At 37.0% G+C, this 19,148-nt stretch overlaps 1 protein-coding gene across 1 annotated transcript in view; it reads right to left on the reverse strand.

Annotated features, from left to right (window-relative positions):
- The window catches only part of FAF1 (Fas associated factor 1), a 478,462-nt gene that overhangs the window by 104,293 nt on the left and 355,021 nt on the right, over nt 1–19,148 (reverse strand). Inside the window, exons 14-15 of the mRNA XM_005678443.3 lie at nt 13,735–13,871; nt 9,297–9,385 (exon numbers count right to left, since the gene is read on the reverse strand). Coding sequence (XP_005678500.1) covers nt 9,297–9,385; nt 13,735–13,871 — 226 coding nt within the window. The remainder of the gene's footprint in view (nt 1–9,296; nt 9,386–13,734; nt 13,872–19,148) is intronic.

The following is a 19,148-nucleotide window of genomic DNA, read 5'->3' on the forward strand; positions in this document are numbered from 1 at the left end:
GTGGATGATACCACTCTAAAGGCAGAAAGTGAAGAGGAACTAAAGAGCCTTTTGATGAGGGTCAAAGAGGGTCAAAAAGCTAGCTTGAAACTCAACATTCAAAAAAAAAATTAAGATCATGGCATCTGGTACTATCACTTCATGGCAAAGATAGGGGGAAAAATGGAAGCAGTGACAGATTTTATTTTCTTCGGCTCCCAAATCACTGCAGATGGTGACTCCAGACATGAATTTAAAAGATGCTTGCACCTTGGAAGGAAAGCTTTGACAAACCTACACAGAGTTTTAAAAAGCAGAGACATCACTTTGCTGACAAGGTCTATATAGTTAAAGCTATGGTTTTTCCAGTAGTCACGTACAAATGTGAGAGCTGGACCATAAAGAAGGCTGTGCACTGAAGAACTGATGCTTTCTAATTGTGGTGCTGAAGAAGACTACTGAGAGTCCCTGGGACTGCAAGGAGATCAAGCCAGTCAATCTGAAAGGAAATCAACCCTGAATATTCATTGGAAGGACTGATGCTGAAGCTCCAATACTTTAGCTGCCTGATGTAACAACCCAACTCACTGGAAAAGAAGACCCTGATGCTGGGAAAGACTGAGGGCAAGATAAGAGGGCAGCAGAGGATGAGATGGTTAGATAGCATCACCAACTCAATAGACATCAATTTGAGCAAACTCTGGGAGATAGTGGAGGACAGATGAGTCTGGCATGCTGTAGTCCATGGGTCACAAAGAGTCGGACACGACTTAGGGACTTTGTTGAAAAACAACGAAGCAAGACAGTGAGCACAGTGTGGTCACTGCTCTTCTACAGACCATCATATTGCCATTGCATGCCATCCAATAGTGCCATTTGATGAAGTTAATTCCTTTAGAACTTATTCTGCTTTATTGTTTGGGCTTTTCTTTTTTTTACTGTTAATTTTGTAGTAGCTGGATTTACAAGTTTCTTGGCAACAGTAGAATCTGAATACATTTTTACCTCAAAGACTGCCATTTGTAAGCAAATTCTCATCAGTGGTTTGGTTACTTTTCTGAGGTAAGCAATATGATTTAAAAAAAATGTGTTAATGGTAAGTATTACTTTTTCTTTCGTCCTGAAAAAAATCTATTGCTTTAACAGAGTGGCAGGTCACTGAACTTTACTTAAAAATGAAACAAAAACTCTGAAGGCTTTGTGCTTTTATGAAAAATTTTGTAGAGAAGCAGTGGCATTAGGGTAAACAGATTGTGTTTCCTATACAATCTATATTCATATATTTACTTTTCAGTCAAAAGTTTCTTTTATCGAGGCCAGTATGAAATTATCAATATCAATAGTAAGTTCCCTTGCATTTTCTATGCTAGCATTAGAGTTCTCTTAATTTTGTTTCTACTGGTGTTGAACTAGTTTCAACTGTCTATACTGATTTACAGTATTTTTAAATATTTATTTTATTTTTAGCTGAATTGGGCCTTTGTTATGGCATGTGGGATATTTGGTGTGGCATGCAAGATCTTTCATTGCAGCATGTGTGCTTCTCTCTACCTGTGGTGTGTGGACTCTAGAGTCTGTGGGCTTCGTAGTTGCAACATGTGGAAACTTTAATTCCCTGACAAGGGATCAAACCTGTGTTCTCTACATTGGAAGGCAGATCCTTCACCAATGGACCACCAGGTAAGTCTCCTGATTTACAGTATTCATTTATAGTATTTTCATCATTATCTTTATGCTTCAGTGAACCACATGTATGCCATGAAAACTTCTGGTGAACTAAGAATATAACTAATTTAAGCAAGAAAATATGAACGTAAATTTAACAGTAATACATGAATGACATGAAAGTATAGAAGCTGAAACCAACTGCTGCAGTCAAATGAGTATCTGTCAAGACTGAACAACCAATGTAATCCTTGTAATACACGAGGAATCTACTAAATTATAAAAGATACGATGAATCAAACAGGATTTGGAGGGATACTGCAATTTATCTTACATTTCAAAATATGAAATAAACATGAACAAAACTGACTATGTTGCTTGTTCAAACTAGATGCTTGTAATCCTTGATAGATGGCTGAGTACAGCAGTAATCTGGGAAACACAGTGAAAAACACTGCCTTAGAGATTAGAACGATATCTGGCATGTAGCACGAACTTGAAGAATGACTACTATTATTACCTTATTTCTTATCTCTTCTACCTGCATCTTAGCTTACATTGGCAGTATGCAAGAGCCCTTCTGTGTGCTCCATGTCAAGCTGCCTGCACAGCATGCCTAGCTCGTCCTGGGTAGGTGCTCCTGAGGCTTCATCTACCTGACAGCTTCATAGACTTATTGAAAATGCTGGGTGGTAAGTCCAAGGACCCTGTCTGTCTTGCTACAGCTGTGTTACTGACGCCCTACATCTGGTGCATAGGAAAAGAATATGAAATGAATATACAAGCAAGATGACACAAAACATCATCTGCTGTGACTGGGGACTAACTATGTAGAAAAGTCACTGGATGAAGAACCCTTTTAAAGTACTTATGTACCCCAAAAAAGGAGCACCTAAATATTTGGTTGGCCAACCCAATACATAAAACAAATGTTAACAGACCTAAAGGAAAAAATAGATAGCAATATAATAATACACTACTTTATTAGTAGATATTTTTGTTAACGGTATTGATTTGTAAGTGTTTACTGAACATCTATGAAAGATACAGCTTCTCACTAGAGAAAGCACTAGGTTAAAGGGAGATCAGTGGCTCAGCTGGTAAAGCATCTGCCTGCAATGCAGGAGACCCAAGTTTGATCCCTGAGTCAGGAAGATCCCCTGGAGAAGGCAGTGGCACTCCACTCCAGTACTCTTGCCTGAAAAAATCCATGGACAGAGGAGCCTGGGGGGGCTACACCCCATGGGGTCGCAAAGAGTCGGACACGACTGAGCAACTTTACTTCACTTCACTAGAGCAAAGTACCTCTCTGTCCCCAGTACTGAGCCCAGTGCTGTGTCTTTCACAGATGCTCAGTAAAAAGAACAATTAATGATATAAAAGGTTAGTTCATTCTGAGCCACTGAAGAATGAGTCATTAATATATAGTTTGTGCTTGGTTCTATTTAATAAAAGCTTTATAAAATAGGCATTTCTGGTTGTACTAATACAATAGAATCATTGAAGTGATGAATGTAAGTGAACCAAAGTTAAGTTTAAATAAATTCAGGCCTAGGAAGTCATCCTTCAAATCTGCTCACAAATTCCATTTTAACTGTATGCTTAAGTCTTATTTGAAACTTTTAAAGAAGTAAAGCCAAATTTATAATTACAAGAGACAGTGTTTCTTATCACTTACTCAGCAGATACCAAATCATGATCTATGCATAGTCAAGAGAAGATTTTAAACTTAGAAAAGCTTTTCTTAGGAATTCTACTTATGACCTGAAAGATAACTTTCATGAAGATACTCTAAAAATAAGGAGAAACCCTTATCTCTTGCAGTTAAATTTCAATAAAAAATTTCAATTATATGGAGTCTTAGACATTTCCTGTAACCTTCATATTAAATTTTGTGCTTAGTATTAAAGGAATTACCTTACCAATGAATTATGAGGAACACAAATTAAGATGAAAGAATGAACTGGGACTATGCATGCATATATTGTACATTCATATTATTATACAACATAATCTGTAAATCTAGTACTAATGAGACTCAAGATTTAAATGGCTGAAGAATGCGTTTAGTGCATTATTGTCAATCAATGCCTCTATTCCAGGATAAATGTAATCTTGAATGGCAACACACCAATTATTACAAATTCCTAACTAAGTACAGTACTTCATAATTTCAAAATGTCAGTGTCAATTTATAAAGCAACAGATAAACATCTTTCTACCATATATCCAATTACCTTTCCCTCAGAGTAAATAAAACACTATTAGGAAAAATTACAAACAAAATTTTTATAGCAACAGAAGGAACCTATTGATATTAAAATTCTAGTTACAGCACTCTGAACTTTCATATTTGTTAATGTGGATACATCAGGTTTTATACCACTGTAATTAAGTATTATTTTTAAAGTCACACTATTTTATATAAGTTCTTGCAATAATTTATTTATTTAGTCATTTAACAAACATTTTTTAAGTGCCTACTAGTGACTGAACTGAAGTGAACTGAACACTGTGAGAAGTTTGTTACTGTTTGGTTGCTAAGTTGAGTCCAACTCTTTTGTGACCCTCATGGACTGTAGCCCACCAGGCTCCTCTATGGGATTTACCACAGAGGAAATGGGAATTTCCGAGGCAAGAATACTGGAACGGGTTGCCATTTCCTTCTCCAGGAGATATTCCAGGCTCAGGGATCAAACCCATGTCTCCTGTACGGGCAGGCAGGTTCTTTTACCACTGAGCTACCAGGGAAGCCCAAACTGTTACAAGACAGAGTTACAATATGAATATGATATAACCCTTGCTTTTAAACTCAAGTCTAACAGAAGACAGAGACAAATACATAAAGTTAAATACAATATTAAAGGTTATACTGAAATTGTGTACATGTTTTCCATTTGTAATAGCCAAAGGATATTGTACTGAAAACAGTCATTATACCTGGAAATTTTACATTATTGCTCAAAAATCAAACTCTCCTTTATTTGTTCTATGTAAATCTTTCTTTAAAAATTAAAAACAAAGAAAAAATTAAAAAGAATAATTTGATAGATATATGAATTTAGCATCTCAAATTAATAGGTGATAATATTTGTTTCATATTTTACCTTTAGATTGCTTCCCAAATCCAGAAATTTCTTGACTGATAAAGCACTAATAATTAGAGATTAACATCAATCCTACTCGCTGTGTGACCTTGGGTAAATTAACCTTTTTGATTCTCAGTTTTCTTATCTGAAAACTAGAGATGACAGTACCAGTCTGTGTTGGATTATGTTCCATTTGCCCATTCAGTTCCTGATGGCTCAGATGCTAAAGAATCTGCCTACTGTTCAGGAGACCCAGGTTCAATCCTTGGGTCGGAAAGATCCCCTGGAGAAAAGAATGGCAACTCACTCCAGTATTCTTGACTGGAGAATTCCATGGACAGAGGAGCGTGATAGACTACAGTTCATGGGGCCGCAAAAAGTTGGACAAGACTGAGCAACTAACACTTTCACTTTCCTTTCACCCATATTCTACCTGAGCTTCCCTGATAGCTCAGTTGGTAAACAATCTCCCTGCAGTGCAGGAGACCCTGGTCAACTCCTGGGTCGGAAGATCCCCTGGAGAAGGGATAGGCTATCCACTCCAGTATTCTTGCCTGGAGAATCCCATGGAGAGAGGAGCCTTGTAGACTACAGTCCATGGGGTTGCAAAGAGTCGGACACGACTGAGCAACTTCACTTTCATTTTCACCCACTTCAATATTCTTGGGATTCCCCTTGTGATTCAGCTGGTAAAAAAATCCAACTGCAATGCGGGAGATCCAGGTTTGACCCTCAGTTGGGATGATGCCCTGGAGAAGGGAAAGGCTACCCACTCCAGTATTCTGGCCTAGAGAATTACCTGGACTGTATAGTTCATGGGGTCACAAAGAGTCAGACATGCCTGAGCGACTTTCACTTTCACTTTTCACTTTCATGCTCTACCTAGCTTTTTGCCCAGGGAGGTTCTCTTGCCTGCCTTTCAGTTGCTAGTTGGGTTAGGTCAATAGAAGGTACTAGCAGATCATAAGTATAAAAAGGGAAGGGGAGCTATTCCTTAGTTTCCTCCTTACCAGCTCAAAAGGGCTGGCCCTGAAAGAAGCAATGATCTCCACATACTACCCTTTCCTAGGCCTTCAGGCCTAAGGGTGGTAATGGCTCCCTTTAGCCCTAGAGTATACTATCCATTGATGATTCCTATAAACTCTGCCCATATCTGTATAAAGAGTTATCTTATTAAACTCTTCTCAACAATCTAGTTTGAAAGCATCACCTGTTCCAGCCAGAACTCTGAATTATATGCAACCTTGTGGGATAGTTTTAAGAATCACATGAGATGATAAATGAAATGTGCTCTGAATAGTGCCAAGTATTAATACATTATCTTGGTCATGAAGATCTTTTTTGTACAGTTCTTCTGTCTATTATTGACACCTCTTCTTAATATCTTCTGCTTCTGTTAGGTCCATACCGTTTCTGTCCTTTATTGAGCCCATCTTTGCGTGAAATGTTCCCTTGGTATCGCTAATTTTCTTGAAGAGATCTCTAGTCTTTCCCATTCTGTTCTTTTCCTTTATTTCTTTGCCTTGATCGCTGAGGAAGGCTTTCTTATCTCTCCTTGCTATTCTTTGGAACTCTGCATTCACATGCTTATATCTTTCCTTTTCTCCTTGGCTTTTCACTTCTCTTCTTTTCACAGCTATTTGTAAGGCCTCCCCAGACAGTCATTTTGCTTTTTTGCATTTCTTTTCCATGGGGATAGTCTTGATCCCTGTCTCCTGTACAATGTCACGAACCTCATTCCATAGTTCATCAGGCACTCTATCAGATCTAGTCCCTTAAATCTATTTCTCACTTCCACTGTATAATCATAAGGGATGTGATTTAGATCATACCTGAATGGTCTAGTGGTTTTCCCTACTTTCGTCAATTTAAGTCTGAATTAGGTAATAAGGAGTTCATGATCTGAGCCACAGTCAGCTCCCGGTCTTGTTTTTGCTGACTGTATAGAGCTTCTCCATCTTTGGCTGCATAGAATATAATCAGTCTGATTTCGGTGTTGCCCATCTGGTGATGTCCATGTGTAGAGTCTTCTCTTGTGTTGTTGGAAGAGGGTGTTTGCTATGACCAGTGCGTTCTCTTGGCAAAACTCTATTAGCCTTTGCCCTGCTTCATTCCATATTCAGAGGCCAAATTTGCCTGTTACCCCAGGTGTTTCTTGACTTCCCACTTTTGCATTCCAGTCTCCTATAATGAAAAGGACATCTTTTTTGGATGTTAATTCTAAAAGGTCTTGTAGGTCTTCATAGAACCGTTCAACTTCAGCTTCCTCAGGCTTACTGGTTGGGGCATAGGCTTGGATTACTGTGATACTGAATGGTTTGCCTTGGAAATGAACAGCAATCATTCTGTCGTTTTTGAGACTGCATCTAAGTACTTCATTTCAGAAGCAGAAGATATTAAGAAGAGGTGGCAAGAATACACAGAAAGAACTGTACAAAAAAGATCTTCAGAATCCAGATAATCACAATGGTGTGATCACTCATCTAGAGCCAGACATCCTGGAATGTGAAGTCAAGTAGGCCTTAGAAAGCATCACTACGAACAAAGCTAGTGGAGGTGATAGAATTCCAGTTGAGCTATTTCAAATCCTGAAAGATGATGCTGTGAAAGTGCTGCACTCAATATGCCAGCACATTTGGAAAACTCAGCAGTGGCCACAGGACTGGAAAAGGTCAGTTTTCATTCCAATCCCAAAGAAAGGCAATGCCAAAGAATGCTCAAACTACCACACAATTGCACTCATCTCACATGCTAGTAAAGTAATGCTCAAAAATCTGCAAGCCAGGCTTCAGCAATACATGAACCGTGAACTTCCAGATGTCCAAGCTGGTTTTAGAAAAGGCAGAGGAACCAGAAAGCAAATTGCCAACATCCACTGGATCATGGAAAAAGCAAGAGAGTTCCAGAAAAACATCTCTTTCTGCTTTATTGACTATGCCAAAGCCTTTGACTGTGTGGATCACAATAAACTGTGGAAAATTCTGAAAGAGATGGGAATACTACACCACCTGACCTGCCTCTTGAGAAACCTATGTGCAGGTCAGGAAGCAACAGTTAGAACTGGACATGGGACAACAGACTGGTTCCAAATAGGAAAAGGAATACGTCAAGGCTGTATATTGTCACCCTGCTTATTTAACTTCTATGCAGAGTACATCATGAGAAACGCTGGACTGGAAGAAGCACAAGCTGGAATCAAGATTGCCGGGAGAAATATCAATAACCTCAGATATGCAGATGACACCACCCTTATGGCAGAAAGTGAAGAGGAACTAAAAAGCCTCTTGATGAAAGTGAAAGAGGAGAGTGAAAAAGTTTGCTTAAAGCTCAACATTCAGAAAATGAAGATCATGGCACCTGGTCCCATCACTTCATGGGAAATAGATGGGGAAACAGTGGAAACAGTGTCAGACTTTATATCTGGGGGCTCTAAAATCACAGCAGATGGTGATTGCAGCCATGAAATTAAAAGACGCTTACTCCTTGGAAGGAAAGTTATGACCAACCTGGATATACATATTCAAAAGCAGAAACATTACTTTGTCAACAAAGGTCCATCTAGTCAAGGCTATGGTTTTTCCAGTAGTCATGAACAGATGTGAGGGTTGGACTAAAGAAAGCTGAGCACCAAAGAATTGATGCTTCTGAACTGTGGTGTTGGAAAAGATTCTTAAGAGTCCCTTGGACTGCAAGGAGATCCAACTAGTCCATCCTGAAGGAGATCAGTCCTGGGTGTTCATTGGTAGGACTGATGTTGAAGCGGAAACTCCAATACTTTGGCTACCTGATGCGAAGCGCTGACTCATTTGAAAAGACCCTGATGCTGGGAGGGATTGGGGCAGGAGGAGAAGGTGATGACAGAGGATGAGATGGCTGGATGGCATCACCGACTCAATGGACATGAGTTTGAGTAAACTCTGGGAGTTGGTGATGGACAGGAAGGCCTGGCGTGCTGTGATTCATGGGGTCGCAAAGAGTAGGACACAACTGAGCAACTCAACTGAACTGATTAATACATTATAAATATTCAGTATGTGTTGACTACTATTATACTATCAATATTGCTGTTATTATTAATCTATTATATTTGAGGTTCCATGCCCATGTCATCTATGCCATCTAAATGTTTGAGAGACACAAAATTCAGAATTCTGGTGATCATTTCACTAATTCTCACAGGGATTCAGAAATATGTACAAATGTAAAATGTGTTTATTGGCAATTAATCTCAAAAAGAGTAAGAGGACCTTAAAAGGGAGTGAAATACTCGTATAATAGTACTGGACTACGTAGTTTCTCCTGTAAACATGCTTCAGAATTCATTTCCTGTGAATTGCAAATCTAGCAAAGAATAACTTCATAAAGTTAAACAAATTGTTGTGTCTTTGGGTCATGAAAAGAATGGACTGAAATGTAAATTCAGTGGCATAAAAATTCTCAGTTCATGTAGAAATGCATCTTCATCAATGCCTTGTTTATCAATCATGTCATAGGCAAACATCACCATTTGACAAATTGTCTCATCACAATCCTATTAAACGTCCACTTAACCTTTCACCTTACCTCATCCTTTATATCTTCCTGTTGTTGGGCTGTGAAGATCTCCATTGCAGCCATGAGTCTCATCATTAACTCATCCACTGTTGTGTTACCTAGCAACATACGGAGATTGCCAAACTTTACATCAAGGTTAGAAAATGGGAAGTTGCTCTAGAATTAATCATTAAGGAATAACTACAGTCTAAAAAATTACAGAGTAGCATGCCAATAAAGACTTTTATGCTTGCATTGAAAAGTTTATTTTCAATAAGAAAGTAAGGCAGTACACTGGCAGTTGAAATTTCAGAATACTTAGATTTGTGAGAACAGTCTCTTTATAAAGATTTTTGGTACTATTTAGAATATCCAAGTCACAAGGAAAAAAGTATCTTTCAAATTAGGAAAACATATCTACTGAACAACACTGGCAACAACTACCATTTGTTTGTAAGCCAGTGATTAGGTTAAATGATTAGGTTTATATATATAAAATCTCACTTAATCTATGAAGGCTCATTATGATTTTGATAGTAAAGAGAAGGAAAATGAGGCTTACAGAGCTCAAGTAACCTGACTAAACAAGGTCAAGTTGGTTAAGTTACAGGACCAGGATTTGAAACCATATGAGTCTGACTCAAAAGCCTGTCTTCTTTGCCACTTTAGCACACTGTTTACTTAGAATTATCTCCTACTAAAATTCCTTTGGTGAAACAAATAGTAATCCAATTTCTGGGGGAAAAAAAAAAAAAAAGATTTTTTTCCCCTAAATGGTATTTTTCCCTTTTAGCTGCAAATATTTCCCTTTAAATAACTATGCTATATAATCTTTATGGACAGGATATTTAAAATGTTTGATTTTCTTGAATGCTATTTTATTCCACGTCCATAACAAACATATATGCCATTTTTTGCATGCATCGAGTCTTGCTATTTGCTTTGGATACATCTACAAGAGAGAAAGTCATGAAGATCCATAAAGATATAGCAATTTTTCTCTTCTTTCAAACCAACAGGCAAAAAAGCCTGTCTTTCTCCAAGACCTCAAAAGGTGTCTTCTAGTCCCATTAATGGAATGGCTACCAATGAGACAACACATAACAAGCATCCTTGCTTGTATTCTTCCGGAGTACCATCTGCCTAACATGATCCTCCACTGGTCCTTTCCCAGTTTTCCTTATGATCACTGGCAACATGGGGTTGCTACTGCTAAGTCACTTCAGTCGTGTCTGACTCTGTGCAACCCCATAGATGGCAGCCCACCAGGCTCCCCCGTCCCTGGGATTCTCCAGGCAAGAATACTGGAATGGGTTGCCATTTCCTTCTCAAATGCATGAAAGCAAAAGGTGAAAGTGAAGTTGCTCAGTCATGTCTGACTTAGCGACCCCATGGACTAAAGCCTACCAGGCTCCTCCGTCCATGGGATTTTCCAGGCAAGACATGGAGTTAGGGGGCAGTTCTGGTCTCTAGTCAAAGAAATAATCTAATCTGGCCACACTGAGCACTACCCTCTCCATAGATCAGCTAAAGAACAAATATTATCTTGGTCTGGTATAACATTACCAAGAAGTAGAGTTGGTTTTAGAGTCAGAGTTCTAACCCTACTTCTACTTCTTACATGATCTAGTACCTAGAAACTGCCTAGCACATGACAAGGGCTTAGTAAACAAGTGAATAAGAAAAGAGGGCGTGACTATAGCTCTGAAACAATCAATTTTCTTATCTGCAAAATGAAGATAACAATACCTCTGTAGGGTTCTTAGAAGGATTAGAGATAATATAAAGTGCCTGGTGCCAAGGACACAGAGCATCACTGTGTGAGACAGATAAAATAAACAGTAAAAGTTTAATAAGAGTAACCTCAATGTAGATTTTGATACTGGGCAAATCTTTGGGTTTCCATTTCTTATTTGTAAACTATAGTGACTAAGAGAGCATGGGGCATGAATACTTTGTAAAGGTACTAGAATCATCATTGGGGAAATATTATAATTTTATTGTTGTTGTTGTTCAGTTATGCCCGACTCTATGCGACCCCGTGGACTGCAGCATATCAGGCTTTCCTGTCCTTCACCATCCCTGAGCTTGCTCAAACTCATCCATTGAGTCAATGATGTCACCCAACCATCTTGTCCTCTGTTGTCCCCTGAATAGGTGACTACATCATGGCCATTAATTTTTAGGCTTAAAGCTACTGCTTATCAACTATGCTTTGACCCTAATTTACAGACTCATTGCCAAACTGTACTTGAAGGTACTTTATACCTAAGCCCTTAATGATCCAAGATGCAGAAAAGTATCAGTTAATGCATTTCAGGGACAATTTATTTGTTATAGTTTATTGCAAAAGAATTTCTTTATATACTTAGAACTGTTGAGATCCCTGAAGAATTTTTGTTTATGTGGATATGGTTACCAACATCTACTGTGTTGGAAATGAAAACTGAAATATCTAAAACATAGTTATCCATCCATTTAAAAGGTAACAATAATAAACCCATAATTTGCTAACATAAACATCATGTTTTATGAAAAATGACTATATGTTCCAAAAGGAAAGATTTACTGAGAAGAATGTCATTATTTTAACATTTTTGCAAATTTCTCTAATGTTAAGCTTAATAGAACACAATTGGATTCTCATATCTATATCTATATTAAACTAATTATAATATGTCATCTTGGTTGAAATTTATGAAGCAATTGTGGCCCCACACAGATACACAGTCGGAAAATGGAGAAGTATTTTAATAGGTAATTACAGATTTTTTATTTAATACTCCCAAACTGACAAGTGGGATTTTTTTTTTAAGATTAGGTATGTGAAAAACTGGAAACTGTATCAGTGAACTTACTGCACTGTGTTATATTAAAATCCATTGGTCTATTTTGACCTTTGAATAGGTCTGTTACTCATGCATGAGTTTATAACATTATACACTGGTCATCTGCAAAATAGTGGTTCATTGAGTAATCCATTTCTTTTGAATGCTGACACAGCTAATTTTATGATATAAAAAAAAAAAATCACATTTATTAGTACTACCACTGATGTCACCAGGAAAGTATTTAAGCTGTCAGTCTTAAATGGTGGAGGACATTCTAACTTTTTGCTTAAAAAACCAAATTTCTATCATTGGCAACAAATGTTATTTGTTCTGAAGCTGGCAGTAACAGCTTTGTTACTTTTGTTCATTTTAGAGAAATGTCTGCCCAACTGTGTCACATAAACTATAAAAAGGTTTAATATTTAATAAAATATACTTTTTTAATGTACATACATGGAAGTGGAAAATATGAGTACAGTTCTGGGTCATGGTCCTGATTTGTGCTAAGGTACCAGCAGTTTTAAACAGCACTGATTTTTTGCCATCAGTGCACATGTCAACACAGTAAAAAATGCAAAAAAAAAAAGAAAATCTACTATTATGAAAACGTTTTTGACCTTGTAGATGCCCTGAAAGGGTCTAGGGGACCTGTAGGGTCCATGGACCATCCTCGAGAACCACTAGGTATTGTAACATTGCTCCTGATAGGAAAACTGAAATGAAACATTATCTATTTAATCTGTATAATTTGTCCCCCCAGCAGGTCTTCTTTAACACTGTTTATGAAAGTGAAAGCTCTAGTTATAGAGAAAACATAAAATACTGGAGGTTTTGTTTTATTTGAGTTTGAAAGGCACTAGAAGTTATACCCCTTCCTCACTGCATTATCCACTATTGAACTTTTAGCTTAAATAGGGGCAGAAATTAAGTATTTCAGCCACCTTGGAGCACTTGAAACATCGTTTTCTCTGTGGCATAGAAAAAATAAACTGTTTCCAATTTAAGCTTTACCACGAATAAGGTAATTTTTTATACTAATCTTTAGGGTATATTAGTAACGTTAAAAAAACACTCATTTTTTTGGTAAAGAATGTGCACTGTGATTAAATTGACAGGCATGCTATAGCTTCACACCTCAAGGTTGCATTCTAGGCAAAGATTCACACAAATAAGGATAAACAATTGCCACTGTGAACTATTCAATTCACAATACACAGTCACAAGTTTTTCCAGATAACTAACCATAAGGATTTCCTTCAACCAATCAAAATTACAGCAAGAAATATACATACGTATACACAGACACACACACATACATATGACATCATCTTTGATGACTGATTATGACTTAATTTCTATTTTAGAAAACTTAGCAATTTTGAATAGTTAACATGATTAACCTATATCCCAAGGGCTGTGCAGTTTTATTAAGGTGTTTCTATTGGATTTTCATGTAGCATATTTCATATTTCATAGCACCTATACTTTTTGAAGATATTCTTCTTTAGGATGTTCTATATTTCAAAATGCAAAGATATTCACCAATACAGAGAATAACTTTCAGCTATGATGGTAAATATTATAAGGTTATCACATAAATAAGGAGACACTCTATTCCTCTTGTGAATGCACTTTACCTTGTATCACATTTAACACTTCATTAGATGATCGCTTTCCCATAATAATCAGAAAAAGTGGAAATTGATCTGTTTTTTGAGTCCGAATGGTTTGGGCAACAACACTGCCAAAGTGTCTATTGCACATTGTCAGAAATCTAAAATGAAACAAAATCCAAAGTTAGCTTCATTTCAGAATTTGAGAAATTTACTACTACCCAAAGAAAAAATTCAGTCTTATTATAATTATAATAACTGAAAAAATTCAGTTATATTAAATTAGATAGTCTGCTTGATATCAATACATAAAATCTTACTATATTAAGTTTTCAACTACATCATAAATGGAATAGAAATGATTATAGACATCAATATCAGAAATGATTATCAGAAGACAGAAAATCAGGCAGTACACGCTAAGTGCTGAGTAGGACTGACAGCATAGGATTCTTAGTTTTAAACATTACAAGCTGTATTACCCTAAACTATCAGAAAAAACAAACAAAAAGAATTTTATGAGGAAAGAATTTCTTCAAGAGGACAAATACTAGGTGGTAAAAGTTAAATTGATCAGCTGTATCCTAGTCTAAACAGGATTCAGCAACATTTTTGCGGGTTCTTAGAATAAAGAATTGTACTTTAGAATTGTGTTTTCTCCAGTAGTAGCAGGTCTTCTAGTTTCATACTTAGTATGGGATAAAAATAATAATTCTAAGCTTTTGACCAAAAAAAAGCTCAGAGATATTAGCATACAGAAGTCTAGCATTAGTATTCTTAACACGATCTTGAATAAATGAAAAAACTGATAAAGCTTTTCTCTTCTATTAGAGGACTGTTTGAAATTAGCATTTCTTTCAAGAGAAAAGGGTAGCTTATGATATGTTTTCAGATCTGATGGTAAAAAGTAAATGTCATAATAATAATGAATTATGAAAGACCAAATGCAAATATAGAATGCTTTAATAAGATCCAATTTAATAAAGTCTGTAAAAATAATGGACTTTTAATAACACAGGTCACAAAAGGCAAAACAGTGGAAATTCTGGGGACTAGCCACTGGTACTGGCTTATTAATTCTTAATTATGTTCATGAAAGGCAACTTAAATCATGTGTTTTCTCATGCCTTATGATAATATTTTAGGTAACAACTCCTCTGAAATGTATGTTCTAGCTGATGAGCAAAGTCCTGTCGTCACATGCATTAGAAAGTAAATCTATTTGAAAAGACAAACGGCATTAAAATGTCATGTGCTCAGATTCATTTGATATCCAAATTCAAAACAGAATCAAACCACTTAATTTTTAACGCCAATATATTTCTTGTGTATAGAAATTTATCCCAGAAATTCAGGCTGAATCCTCCACAAAAACCTATGCTATGACTACACACAGGGCCACGAGAACTGTTGGCAAGACTGTCAAAACAAGTTAGCACCACTGCAGTAAGTTCACTGGGAGTTAGGTTCTACACAGGTTTAGAGCAGCAATAACCAGATCTCATGGCAATCTGAAATGACAAGGCCTTAAAAAACCCATTGTTGACCATGAAATATCAGTGCCCCCATGAAAATTCAGATCTTCGCATTCCACAACTATTATGAGATAAAAGGTGTTGATGCAGCCTAAGTCTCTATACCAAAATTCACACCCATACAGCTTTAATTCATCAGTGAAGATGTGTAGATCAGGAGACTAGAAAGTTAGATCTCATTTTCCTTTCTGCTTACTACTAAAATATTTCAAAGTCAATCCTGACCCTCATCTGATCATTGACAACCTCTGAAATTAAAGATGTCAAAAAACAGTTGGAATGCTGTTTCCTACAAAAGGGAGAAAATAAGTCCTTGTTGCTTTCACACCAATGGATTAAGTGGATATCACACAGTAGATGCCCAACATAGCATTAGCCTCATGAGTGATATTAAATACTAGCTAAAGAGGAGACCTGCAAAAAGTGAAGGAAGGAAAGAAGACAGGAAGGAAGGAAGAAAAGGGAAGCAGGCAGGCAGGTTGGCTTAGTAGTTTTAGGAATTCGATTTCAAGACAATTTTGCCTGGAAACTGTGTATGTCCCAAATCCTCTTTTTGTGAAAATGAGCTAGATGGGAAAATAACTATGAAAATACAGGTATTTAATTGGGTTTAAATTTACAACATAAATTTCAAAACTATATAAAACATTCAAGGGAGGTACAGACTTCAAGGTCACATTATCCACTAAGCCATTCAATTGCTACGAAAAAACAAGGTGATCAGTTTTCTACCAGGTATTAGCAAATCCTTCCAATCATTTCTCAGCAGGTGAGAAATATGAAGGGATCACACAGCCAGTTGATGCTTTCCAGTGGCCTTAACTAACAATTTGTTGTAATCAGAGAAACTTTGTTAAAACTTTAATTAACCTGCTTAATCTTCCTAAGATCTGAATTAAGCAGATCTTAATTAAGAATTCAGATCTTAGCTCCTAAGATCTTCCTAAGATTTGAAATTTTCAAATTGCAATCATCAAGAGCCCATAGCACCAATGGACAGCCCCCAATTAGCCAGTTCCTTCCTTTACAATTTACAAGAACTTCACAGTGCAAATATCAAATCTTTCTCATGGGTGGGAGGCCCTGCTTCTTCTTCTCAAGATCACTCACAACACAAAGTTACCATTCACATCACACTACTGGCAGCAGAAATCTAGTTCAAAACCTTACAGCGAAATCAGACATGGGAAAAACAAGTGGTTTTAAGAGAATAAATGCAGTTCTCTCATAATTGTGGTATTTTCTTCCTCTGAAAACACAAAAGTGTGCCAGTGCATCTAGAGGCAGCAGCAAGCTTGTCTAACTACCAATGGTGCTCATCAGAGTCAGGTGCCAAGAAGAGATAAATGCAATTGAATTGCTGCAATCTCAAACACCAAAGAGGGAAGCAATGGTAACCATTCTGTGGCAAGAAGAAATGACTTTGTTTTTTGACTGTAAAATATTTTAATAAATCAAACAACCTATGCATCATAGACTGACTTGAAGAATGGGAATAACAAACTGCAAAATCAACCCCCCAAAGCCAAAGGCTAAAGTAACAAATTTGAAAAGACAAAGAATGTTCTTATTAAGGGGGTAAAATGAGGGAAAGAAGGAAAGAAGAAGGGCAGGTTGAGAAAATGAATGAAGTAAAATGGTTAATAACAAGTCAGAATTAATAATGCAACTCACTGTTCCCTGGGGCATGGGTGGGTAGGTAGTGGTGGAGGTGGTGGGGATAGGGAGTGCGAAGCCTCAAACTCTGGCCTTGGTAAAGAAAAATGAAAGTGTTAGTTGCTTAGCTGTGTCAGACTCTTTGCGACCCCATAGATTATAGCCCACCAGGCTCCTCTGTCCAGGCAAGAATACTGGAGTGGGTTGCCATTTCCTTCTCCAGGGGATCTTCCCCACCTGGGGATTGAACCCAGGTCTCCTGAATTGCAGGCAGATTCTTTACCATCTGAGCCACTGGGGAGGCCCAAGAAAATATAATTAGAAGCTATATTCACCAATTCTTGCTATTAGAAGTCTAAAATTGGAAAGATAAGAGGAAGTGGTTTTAATCTAAAGTTTGAGGAGAAAAATAAACAGAACATCTGATGGCTAGCATATATTAATCACTAGTAAAATTTTCAGCTTCTGAAGCAGAGATCTTTTCTATCCTGTTAATGGAAACCAGGATTACTAATAAATCAGATATGAGAAAAAGTAATCTCATTTAAATTCAAAACATGATATAGTTTAGTTTCTTTCAATCAAACCCATAATTACATAAGTCATCAACTTTAAATTTCAACAAAAGCTATACACTAAATGAAACAGCAATTTAGGGAGAGAGTGATGAAATTGTACATCTACTGTCTACCTACTGTATCTCAGGTAATGTAAAGAGGCACATGTGCTAAAAAAAAAAACCTCCAAACTGTTAAATACTCTGTGTGAGGCTTCCTGATTATTACATTTCAATGTGACATCCGTAAGTTTAAAGAAGCCTTGTATATAAAGTGGAAATAACACAACTTTAAAACACTTAACATTCTTATAAGATACAGAAAGCACTCACAACTGTGCTTAGAACATGGTAGACAGTTAAAATTGGTAGCTATTTGATCACTATTAAATGCACAATTATATTTAAATTTTTTATCATTTTTTCCACAATAAAAATGATAACATAACTATGGGCCAACACTAAAAAGATTTTTTTGTGTATTAAGACACAGCATCAAAAAATTGTTGACGAAACAAATACAATCACTGGTATTACTCTCATTCAGAGCATGAAAGGGCAGGTATTGATATTTGGGAAATAAGGAAGTACAATCATAAATGCTGCAGTTGTGTAGTACTATGAAACTTCACACACTTAAAAGGGAATATGTAATTAAATAATCTGGAGAGAAATGGCAACCCGCTCCAGTTGCCTGGAAAATTTTATGCATAGAGGAGGCTGGCAGGCTGCAGTCCATGGAGCCGCAGAGAGCCACACTTGACTGACAGTGTTCATGCATGCCTGTGTGCCTGTGCCTGTGCACGCACATGCGCGTGCGCGCGCGCACACACACACACACACACAATGTTAACTAATTTGAAACCAAGAATCAGCATCACAATTTCTGGCTGCTTACCCTTGAACTATTAAACACATTAAATGTCTTTCTGATAATGTGTGAACCATTTTTCCAAAATGAAAGGTTATCGAGTAGAAGAAATTCATATTCAAAAGTAATATAGGACTTTTCCAGTATGGGCTGCTGAGTGGGTTTTTTTTGGTTTGTTTGTTTTTTTTATTACATCTTTTGAAATCACTTTGATTTAAGGAGGCTCTTGTTTTTAAAGCAAGCCAAACTTGGTTTTTGCTATAGTAGTAAGCCTCATTAGTTATACATATTCATTCATGCGTTCAGGGTTTGTTAAAAAACATGTACACAGCTCAGTAGAAAAACCAGAACACAAAATACATAGAAAGGACCTTAGAGATCACCTACTGTCTAGCCAACAGAATTCTCCTTTCTTCCTTTCTTGCACTTAATAGGGAGGTTAAAGCCAAGGGCCTATAACATGTAAAGTGAGACCTAACAATGTTGCTAGCATTGTCAAGCATACCAAAAACAGCCAAAGACTACTGTCTCCGACGACAAAATCATTTCTCCAAGCCTGCATGCCTATCCATTGTGCAGCTCATTTCTGGAGATGATCTTCAGCACCACTGGCATGTGTGCCTTTGTCCTTTAAGGGTGGCTTTGAGGTTTTGAAAAAGTTCTAAGTCTTTGGATCAAAATAAGTTAGATAAACAAGCTGGGAGACACTGACTATAAAGGCAGTGATTTTCAAGCTTTAAAGGCCTAGGAATCACCTATGAAGTTTACTCAAAAGGCAAATTCCTCAGTCCCATTGTTAGAGATTCTGATTTAATAGATC

The sequence above is a fragment of the Capra hircus genome, chromosome 3, assembly GCF_001704415.2.
Source record: "Capra hircus breed San Clemente chromosome 3, ASM170441v1, whole genome shotgun sequence".
In the NCBI taxonomy this organism is placed as follows: Eukaryota; Metazoa; Chordata; class Mammalia; order Artiodactyla; family Bovidae; genus Capra; species Capra hircus.